At 44.1% G+C, this 10,653-nt stretch overlaps 1 protein-coding gene across 1 annotated transcript; it reads right to left on the minus strand.

The window, feature by feature from the left end:
- Positions 1-1,588: 1,588 nt before the first annotated feature.
- On the minus strand, positions 1,589-7,468 carry LOC147888378 (pentatricopeptide repeat-containing protein At1g06140, mitochondrial-like). The gene is made up of 4 exons (XM_087392481.1): positions 7,148-7,468; positions 6,863-6,991; positions 6,692-6,768; positions 1,589-6,619 (listed from the first exon to the last, which is right to left on the minus strand). The coding sequence occupies exons 2-4, from the start codon at positions 6,873-6,875 to the stop codon at positions 4,424-4,426; spliced, it is 2,286 nt and encodes a 761-aa protein (XP_087248607.1). The 5' UTR covers positions 6,876-6,991; positions 7,148-7,468; the 3' UTR covers positions 1,589-4,423.
- Between the last annotated feature and the right edge of the window lie 3,185 nt (positions 7,469-10,653).

The following is a 10,653-nucleotide window of genomic DNA, read 5'->3' on the forward strand; positions in this document are numbered from 1 at the left end:
TCCAACGCTCGGGGTCTTGGAACTACACGGATCTACTTGGAGATCATAGTATTAATCTTGCAACTCCTAAAGGGGGCCACCGTTGGAGTATTGGATAGCTTTACCTATTGTCCTAGGGTTTCAAATTTGAGGCCACGAGACAAGCAGTGGAGTCTGCTTCTCTTTCACCTCGTCGTGAAGGTTCAAATGATGGAGATGATAGAGGAATGGCTAGGATGCATAGAACACTAGCTGGCACATGGTCATAGTGCCACCTTTCATATTTCTTTGACTGGTAACAATGTGGTTGTGGGGTGGCAGTGGAGAGCGAGAAGCTTAGCCAAGCATCTTACTAGCCCATGAACTAGTGTGCAAATAGTTGGGAGTTGCAACCTCTTTCGTGATATCTTGGGTCTTGAAGATGAGCTTGAAGCCACTAATGCCCCTTGTGCGAACCACGCAGATCTAGACTACTCCCCATTTAAGCCCTCGGTACTTGCTTCTAGCCATTGGAAGGCCTTGTTTGCCACCCTCTCATCGTCTCTATGGTTGGATGCTAGTGAGTTGGATTGTGAAAGGTTTCCATGATCAAGCACACCCGTAGCCATAGAACCTGATCTTACAACAGGATTGCAAGAGACCTTGTTGGACAGTCAACGAATATTCTCATCCTGTAGAAGCACACGTTCTCAACGGACGTGGACATCCAAAGATGGAGAGGGCTTGTTATAGGAAGGAACTTAGATATCTAGTTTCACGATTGGGTCGGATGTCTACGTCCATGATAGTGGGATATAGTCAAGGGTTTGCATCTCAATGGTGTGCAACCTAGCCCCAAAGATGTATGATTAGGACGCACAATGTGGATGGAGGATACCCAAGAAGGGATCCTCAACATTTATGCCTCCACTTGCCAAAAACAGAGCACACATTTTGGAGGAATAGAAAGTTTGATTCTTGGGTTGTTGGAGGAGACGCAAACAACCTAGAGTTTGAGGAGGACAACCTAAGGGGGGGCAAGTTTGTTGCCATGCCTTCCTTAGAGCATGGCATGTGGGAGTAATTTACCTCTACCATCAAGGGCAAGGATACTTGGAGCGCGAGCTCTTCAAGATTCCAAAAAGTCTGTTTCTTTTTCGAGCAACATCAACAAGATGGGCTACAAGAGACTATACCAATTAGACCTAGGTGACTAGGTTGTGCAAGAGGGGTTTAATCAACATTTTGCCTAGCTTGACGATGTCAAACCACTCTGCTATTGTATTATACCTACCACAATAGGGGCTTTCCCAAAAAGGGGGTCAAGGTTCCAAGTGCATTGTTCCATGGAGGCGCCAGCCTAGCAAACCATTGCACAAATTTCACAAAAGAACCTCACCCCCCTGTAGCACAAGATGGTCAAACCAATTGGACAACTAATGGCATTTAACAAAGCAACACAGAGCTCCAGCCCCTCCCACTATAGTGCAAGCAAGCCCTTCAAGAGAGTGAGAGGGTATCAAGGACCTAGCCACCATTGGGCAACTCAAGGAGCACAAGATGACCTCTCAAAGTTGCTCGTGGACAAATACAAGAGCACCAAGTTAGACATGCATACTAAAGAAATCCAACATACCGAGTAGTCGTGTCGTTCCTCCAAAGCGAGATGGGTTCAACAAGGAGGTAGGATGACTAGGCAGTTCTTTCGAACCATCGGAGGTCTGGCATACATCCCCTCGATGGTCACTCTCGACATCACAGCACAGCTAAAGGCTTCCTTCACAAATGAGTCGCCAGCCCAAGGTTGGATATGTCTGATCCAGATGGATTGATAGAACATCCACCAATGGCACCCAATCACAATTTTGGACAACTCACTAGCTCTCAGGCCAAGGTCTTGAGCTTGAAGCTCCATCTACATCGTCATCCAAGACACCTAGATAAGTTTTTTCCAAGAGAGGAGCAACATCGAGATCTTCACTTTTTGGGAGGCAGTGAATTAGCCTCTTGCTAGATTTTGAGGCATACAATAGGGTGGATTGGGCTTTCTTGGAGAGCACCATACCGAGGCTAGACCTCTCAAACCAATGGTGTGTAAGGGATTTCCATCCTTCAAGCAGGCGTGGGCTGCCACTTAGCCCCCTTCAAGTTTCGTTTCATGATAGCAGCGCTCCCCAATTGCCTCATGATGGTACTTTCACAAGGGGTGCATAGGACAGCTTCCGCAATTGGTACAAAAATTTCTTTGGGCAAGCTCAGACGGCACACGAAATACTTGGTCCAAGGTCACCTAGAAGGCTAGTTCTCTCCCAAGCAGAAAAACACCTATCATTGATCCAAATATGCAAAGCAGAGCCATAATGGAGAAGCTTTTTGTCAAAGGTCTAGTGCCAGCTCTGAAACTTGGAAGCTCTTGCTCCGATACAGGCTCCTAGGGAACATGCCCTGCACAGAAGCGCAGTGGAAGCAATGTCACTGATGGATCTTCACAACCACATTACCCCATTTTCGGCAAGCAGCCAAAACAGTAAGCCACACCCTGACAAGCATCTTCCTCCCCATTGCTACCACCTCAAATGGGATGCCCTAGTTGTTGCTCATGCCTCAAATCACTTCTGGCCCTTATCCACTAGAACCCGTGTAACTACATACTGTAAGAGGTTTTATGCCTTCTTCTATCATGCTCTCAAGACTCCTTACTCAATTAGTGCATTTCATGAGACCTCATTTCAAACAGGGACTGTCGAGCCCTTCCTGTGCTTCTGCAATTGGCATACATTCTGACCAAGATGCTGCCAATAACAATATCCCTTACCAAACCATTTCTAGCAATCTCAGCATGTATTTCTTGGCCCTTATCTACAGCTCCTATGCTGTCACAAGCTTTCAGCCGCACCTGTTCAAAACATGTTCAGAGCATCCTCATGAAGCCATGCTCAGCATATTCCACACATGAGATCTCGTTTCGGACAGGAAGCCCTCTCGGCACTTTCCATGCTTCTTCAAATGAGTGCATACATATCAACCAAGCACATGAGATCTCGTTTCGGACTGGAAGCCTGTTCCATGCTTCTTCAAATGAGCTCATACATATCAACCAAGCACCCTTTCCTTTGGAAGACATGAGAGCACTCTGTATTTGTGCTTAGTAGTGTTTGCTGCTCTATCTTGATGTAAGTGCAGTGGCCGTGACAGTCATTACAAACCTGGAGATCTCTCATGGGTTAGGGAACATGAGGCACCCACATAATCCACCCTTCTTTGCATAAATGGATGTCCCATTACACCCAATGCACATTTGGGACATGCCATTCCTCTCTCCTTTTGAGGGTAAGATCTTCCAGCTTGGTACATATATTTGCTTTGGGAATGTCTTGTATCCCCAACCAAAAACAAAGGCACAATTCTGCAATATCAGTCCAAACTCTACCATAGCTTTTTCTATGATTGTTATTTCATCTCATTGGCATCACGACTTAAGCCAAAGCATCCTCTCCATCTAGCTGCACTGCATGTTCCAAAGCCTGTCTTCCAGGCCCCACGTGACCCCATTTTCGACAAAGCAGCCCTATTGCTAACACACATGCCACACCCGAAGATTAGGATGGAAAGGCATCTTCTTCACCATCGCTGCCGCCTCCTAATTGGCCTGCACGGCCAAGGAGATCGACCATGCAAGTGACGTGCTAAATAGTTGGAGGGATGCCATACTCTTTGCTCACAGCCTCATAGTACTTCTGGCCCTTATCCACTACATCCACATGACTAAATAATGTAAGAACAATAAGGAATGTCACCCATCCTGGCTTTATGCCTTCTCCTTTCATGCTCTGAAGTACACGGAAATTTTTTTCACTTTCTCCTAGCTGGGCAGAATAGAAATAAGTGCTTTCCATGAGAGCTCACTTCGGCTATCAAATACTTCCTGTGCTTTTGCAAGCGAACCACATTTTGCATACATACTAACAAAGGTGCTGCCAACACCAATCTCTCTTTCCAAACCCTTTCTGACAATCTCAGCATGTATTTCTTGGCTGTTATCTATGCTTCTAACCTGCCACAAGCTTTCGGTTGTATCTATCGAAACAGTTCAAAGCTTCCCACCAACTGCATACGGCATATGTCATTATTGATGCAATCCATGAGACCTCATTTCAGCCAGGAAGCCAGTCGAACACTTTCCATGCATCTGCAAATGAGCCACATTTGGCATAGATATCGACCAAGTACACTTTCCTTTTTGGAAAACATAAGCGCACATTGCACATGGGGCACCCACATAATCCATCTTTCTTTGTATAATTGGATAAGTCCCATGACGCCCAATGCACATCTGGGACATACGCTTCCTCTCTCCTGTAAACGAAACGCCTTCCAGCTTTACCATATATATTTTTGCTTTGGGAATGCCTTGCACCCAACCAAAAATAGAGATACGATTCTGCAACGTAACTCCAACTCTATTCTAGCTTTTTCCAACCTTCGTATAAGCATCTGCATAGATGTTAGACATCAAGACATAAGTTGAGGCATCCTCTCCATCTAACTGCACTGCATGTTCAAAAGCCTGTCCTCCAAGCTCCACATGACCCCATTTTCGACAAGCAGCCAACACAGTGTGCCATGCTCTAAGATTAGGATGGAAAGGCATCTTCTTCACCATCGCTACCGCCTCATCTACTTGGCCTGCACGGCCAAGGAGATCAACCATGCAAGTATGGTGCTCAATAGTTGGAGGAATGCCATAGTCTTTGCTCATGGTGTCAAAGTACTTCTGGCCCTTATCCACTAGACCTGCACGACTACATACCGTAAGAATAAGAAGGAATGTGACCCAGCCTGGCTTTATGCCTTCTCCTCTCATTCTCTCCAACATATGGAAAACAGTTTCACTTTCTCCTAGCTGGGCATATCCTGCAATCAGTGCATTCCATGAGACCTCATTTCGAACAGGGAGCCTGTCGAATGCTTCCTGTGCTTTTGCAAGTGAGCCACATTTGGCATACATATCAACCAAGGTGCTGCCAACAACAACATCTCTTTCCAAACCCTTTCTGACAATCTCAGCATGTATTATTTGGCCCTCATCTATGGCTCCTATGCTGCCACAAGCTTTCAAGCTGCAAACAAATGTGACAGCATCCGGAAAGACACCCTCCTCTTGCATCCGTTCGACACAGTTCAGAGCTTCCTCACCAAGCCCATGCTTGGCGTATCCTGCAAGTAGTGCATTCCATGAGACCTCATTTCGAATTGAAAGTATGTCCAAACATTTCTGTGCTTCCACAAGCAAGCCACATTTGGCATATATATCGACCAAGATGCTGCCAACAAGGAGATCCATTTCCAAACCCTTTCGAGCAATCTCAGCATGTATTTGTCGGCATATTCCAATAGCTCTTACGCTGCCACAAGCTTTCAAGCTGCAGACAAATGTGCAAGCGTCGGGAGAAATGCCCTCCAGTTGCATCTGTTCAAAACAGCTAAGGGCTTCCTCACCAAACCCGTGCTCGGTGTATCCCGTGATTAATGCATTCCACGAGACCTCATTTCGAACAGGAAGCCTGTCAAAAACTTTCCATGCTTCTGCAAACGAGCCACACTTGGCATACATATCGACCAAGGTGCTGCCAACAAAAACATCTCTTTCCAACCCATTTCTGGCAATATCCACGTGAATCTCTCTCCCCTTGTCTATAGCTCTTATGCTGCCACAAGATTTCAAGCTGCAAACAAATGTGTGAGCATCAGGAGAGACACCCTCAAGTTGCATCTTTTCGAAACAATTTAGGGCTTCCTCACCAAGACCATGCTCAGCATATCCTGCAATTAATGCGGTCCACAAGACCTCATCTCGTACTGGAAGCTTGTCAAACGCTTCCTGTGCTTTCGCAAGCGAGCCACATTTGGAATACATATCCACCAAGGCACTGCCAATAAATAGTTCTCTTTCCAAACCCTTTCTGGCAACCTCAGCATGTAGTTCTTGACCTCTTTCCGTATCTTTCAGCCTAGCACAAGCCTTCAGTAGGGCCAGAAACGTATACCTGCTAGGATGTACAGAATCCTCTTGCATTTTCTGGTACTGGTTGAGGGCATGCTTCGATTCTCCACATTCAACATAACCAACGATGAGATAAGTCCAAGAATACACATTCCGATTAATCAACCTGTTAAAAACCTGCTGAGCATCGCACATGCTTCCAACATGCACGAACATTGGGACGAGGTAATTCTCAAGAGATCTATGATCTTCCAGCCCACTCCTGCACATGTATGCGTACAAGCGCTTGGTACACGCTAGGTTCTTCTCTTCTCTGCACTTACGCAAGATGCATGTAAAGTTTTCAACGGAAGGCAGTTGAGGCATCTGTTCCAAATAAGTGAGGGCCTCATCTGCGCTAAGCGTCTGCCAGCCACTTTTGTCTTGCATATCCTCCGCTTTAGTTGCATTCACCTGTTCTTCAGATCTAAAGGCAGCCTTGCCACACGAGCCAAGGACTTCAGAGTTTGACCAGGCCCGACCACTGGCCCTCTGCAACCCCTTGCTGGACTCCCTTTTCTCTAACATGTCTTTAACCCAACCTGGACTAAACGTGCTGTCTATCCATAGCGACTCCCTGGAAATCTTATGCTTAAAATCTGGAGATGTTTGTTTCGTCTGTCACCACAGACTGGTCAGCGGGACAGACAATCTACAGCTCCTGTTCAAAATCATTCAATGCACACTTACTTTGCTCTTTCGGATGTCCCACCATTGGGAGGGGTTCATGAAGTACTCCTTCCATAACCGCTCGGTATTGGAGCTACCTGCGAAGGATGATCACAAAATTAAAATGAATCCTCGATTGTCATGAATGCAAATTTGAAGAAGTTTGAGTAACAAGTAACCTCAAGCACGCACCTGAGCGACGCATGGTTTCGTTGCGGGTGCAGAATGTCGGCCTCCCATGTATGTATGATTAAAGGTGTGCTCTTCTGCTCAGTTAACGTTCTTCATATAAGAGGGCTTCCAAGCTAGCTGCTATTCATCCTCATTCATTTCCCTGGATAACAGTAGCGCCCCATAAGGTCGACAGGCCACTCTCTAGGGAGATGACTCCTCGAATACATAAATTAAAAATTTCGATTGTGGGAGATACTTTCCATGGGCCATTCCGATTACAAGGTCACGGAATTTACTTACCACAAAGGGTCTGCCATCTTCCATTTTTTAAAATGCCTTAATCAGACGGCTTAGATTTAGACTGATCCGACTCCGGTCCGTTACGAGTTGCTAGAAGGGGAGAGCAGGTTTTCTGGCAAGAATCCTTAAGCAGGTTTTTTTACAAGAATCCTAAGCAGAAAATGGGGAGAGCTAATAGCCTTCAGTAGTTTCGAGCGGTAGAAACATAACGAGCCAAGTTGTGGCAGGTGCAAACGATGTGGGCAACGCTGGAGCTTCATGTAAGCACGCAGTTCTGCCCTAATCATCATTGTTGAATTCAGTAGGCTCTGTACTGTTGGCAACCATGCGAGAATAAGATGTGGGCAGTCACGTAGGGAAGCCCTCTTACAACGTATAACAACAGGGTCTTTAGATCTCAGTGTACATCCAACATCCATTAGACTTTGCCAAGGTTCTATAGTTATTTGCATGCTCTCACACTATCTCCGAAGCCATCGCCTTTTTTTTAAACTATAATTTAAAACTAAAAGGTATGTTGGCATTCTTTTTCCTTGAAGACTTTACGAATGATACCTGCAAAGTTTTAATGTCAACTTTCTAGAGGTCTTTTTGGCTTTATTTTTATAAACAGACCCAGTAGACAACAATCTCTTTATCGACAGGCATAAAGTCGGTTTGGCTAGCATAAAGCCTTTTCAACAGGAAAATTGATTTTTTTTTACAAGCGAACCTACTTTTCTGGCAAACAGCTTTCTGGATAGCAATTTTCTTCAGGCAATGGCTTCAACAGCAGTTAACAGGTGAATCGGCTTTAGCGCCTTGCTCACAAACGAACACGCAAGACCAGGATGAGCGACCGGAAAGCTTGAAGTGACTTAAAGACTTATAGCTGGAGGAAGCCAAGGCCATCGTTCTAGGGAGAGCTCAAGCATGGAGGGAGAGTGGAGCCCCTGAATTGATTTATAGCCATGTTGGAGGGGGGTAAAAAACACACACAAGCTAAAAGTTGAAAAACCAACTGCCACACACAAGCTAAAAGCTGAAAAGCCAACAACCATCTAAAACTAGAGGTTAACAATTTTAGAAATGTTTAAAAAACTAAGAATAATCACAAAACTCCCACTCGACTCAATCCTAAAGCACTGTCTCTAGGAGAGCCAGTGCTAACAAAGCTTGAATGCGTCTTCTTTTTGGCCTGCCCCTTGGGGTAGCCTTAGGGACGATTCAATTTCTGCAAAGCAGAAATTGAACATTTGTTGTAATTGTTTAAAGAGCTATTTGTGATTGAACGTTGAAGGAAACAGTTAGTTCCACGTGGACTTCATTAGTGCTGGTTATGTGGAACTGCAGTTCCACATGGACAGTGCCCATTTGCATGGTCCATTCGGTTTCGTTTGCATCATTCGTTCTTCATCCGTGTTCTAGTTTGCATGCTCGTTTCAGTATCGCCTACTCCATCTACTCGATTCATCTTCGTCCACTTGCTCCATCTGTGTTCTAACTATTCACCTCCAAAATTCAGCCTATACAGCTACACTACCTGACATGCAACATTAGGATGGAGCAGAGCAGCTAGTGCAAGGCTAGCGAACGTAACTAATGGGGGGAGAAGCACTAGAGGGTGGTGAGATGGGAGCCCAAAAATGAAGGATAGAGGCAGATCAACAAGGTATCAATAAATGAGGAACTGAAGGGCCATTGAAGAAGGTATCTCGCTTCCTACTCTGTTGATCGATGGCATGCTTTCTACTATTTGTATTTGTAAGTCCAATACTGCCGAATTTCATGGCTCACACGTTTTTGTCGTCCAGACTCCTCGTATGCGTCTTCTTCACCTTGCATGAATTAGAAGTGTAAGACAGTAGTACTATGGCAGGAATTCCGAGAGACTGTTTCATCGATGCAACGGCTACTCTGTGATTATTATGGAGTATATGCATTGGTATGAATAATTAGGGCTTCATTCGACGTAAGCAGATGATTTTTGTCATGATCTTCTGCACCCTATTAGTTTTGAATAAATATGATTAAGAACACCTCAGGTTCTAGCAGATTTGTGCATGTAATACATCTGCACCGAATATTTGGAAGAAGATTTGCAAGATATCTTATGACCAATACATTTGTCATCATTTGTCTCATTGGAGCTTACCTTTGGCCTATAAATTGAAGAAGCAAACAGTCTTGGTATCGCTCATATCTGCACATGAACGCTGATAACGGTAATACTAGAAGGCTCGATTGATTTCATGGAGACCAATAGTGGAGCTTTTGTCAAGGGTGCTTGGTGAATTCCGTTGTCTATTTTTCGATCGTCCCCTTCCTTCTTTTTTTTCTTATTTCCATTATTTCTCACAAAGTTTGTACGTGATGTGCAGGACTTGCGAAGGCATGTCTTGAAATTGTTGAATCACCCATGACTCCAACCTCTACTAAGGCTAATGCTTCTGCTGGCAAACCTTGTAAAGTCAACTATAATGTAGACAGTATGCCTAGCTTGATCGTACTAGTTTATTTGGGTTTTTTTTTATTGATTTTGTAAGCTCTATCGTTAGTTTTGAGGTTTTCAGTCACTGTGACCTTTCATCTGCAGGTGGCGGGTAGATAATGATTGCCTCATGTCTTGCATCTCCCTCTCCTCCTTTGGTCTCTTTTTATTAGCAAATTCTCTCACATCTCGTGCTTCATTTCGACTGCTCCAAAATCGTAGAGGCAATTGCCTACATATGTTTTCTCGCTTCCCGTGCTTGGCTACGATGTCATAGTAGCATTTGCCTCTGTCTGCCTACTACAAGGTTTGGTTCTGAGACCTACGACTAGAACAGAGCAGAAGTCCTTACAAACATGTCTTTGTTTTTTGTAACTAGCAGAGACATCCCAACTCTTCAACCTTTTCCAACGTGCTTTGTATTCGTGTTAATCCTGTCTTTCTTTTTATGTCAATATTGACATCGTTACAATATTACATGGCAATCTAAACTCATTAGCCAAGTCCTCAAATTGCGTGTCAGAATACTCGTTAGACTTAAACTTTTTAAGTGTAATCTGAACTCCTTAGCCAATTGTTCTCAATTTCTTTCCAATTTAAGAAATTTACAGTTGATGATTTTTTTTCATTGTTTTTACATAGATCTTCCAGCTACTTCTGCATGTTCTTACATGGATAAGGGTGCATCACCACTTACTCCAAAGTTTGTTCCTTCAATTTATGCTTTACCAAGCAAACCTCCGAAGGAAAATTTACTAAAGCATCAAGAAAAGTCCACGATGGTCTTTGAAGCATTCATTTCAAGAAGTTGCTCAAGAAGCATACGTGCAAGGTAAACATTATGTTTTTTCTTTTAAATTTTAGATTTGCTCTCATATTGTTTTTTAATTACATTTGTTTTTTTTTAACCAATGAAAAAACTAGTACGAGACTACCCGGAGTATGTTAGTTTTAGATCTACAATCACCACTCATGTCCATCAGAAATCTAAAGTGAAATATGAAAGGCAATTGGAGGAGAAGGCACCCAAACGTAAAAT

The sequence above is a fragment of the Dipteris shenzhenensis genome, chromosome 21 (assembly GCF_047967505.1).
Source record: "Dipteris shenzhenensis isolate YYH24624 ecotype China chromosome 21, Dip_SZ_1.0, whole genome shotgun sequence".
Taxonomy (NCBI): Eukaryota; Viridiplantae; Streptophyta; class Polypodiopsida; order Gleicheniales; family Dipteridaceae; genus Dipteris; species Dipteris shenzhenensis.

Excerpts from the sequence above, each read along its gene's own strand:
- LOC147888378 (XM_087392481.1), bottom strand. Across the intron at positions 6,620-6,691 it reads GGGACATCCGAAAGAGCAAA|ACGAAACAAACATCTCCAGA; the intron begins GTAAGTGTGCAT and ends CTGTGGTGACAG.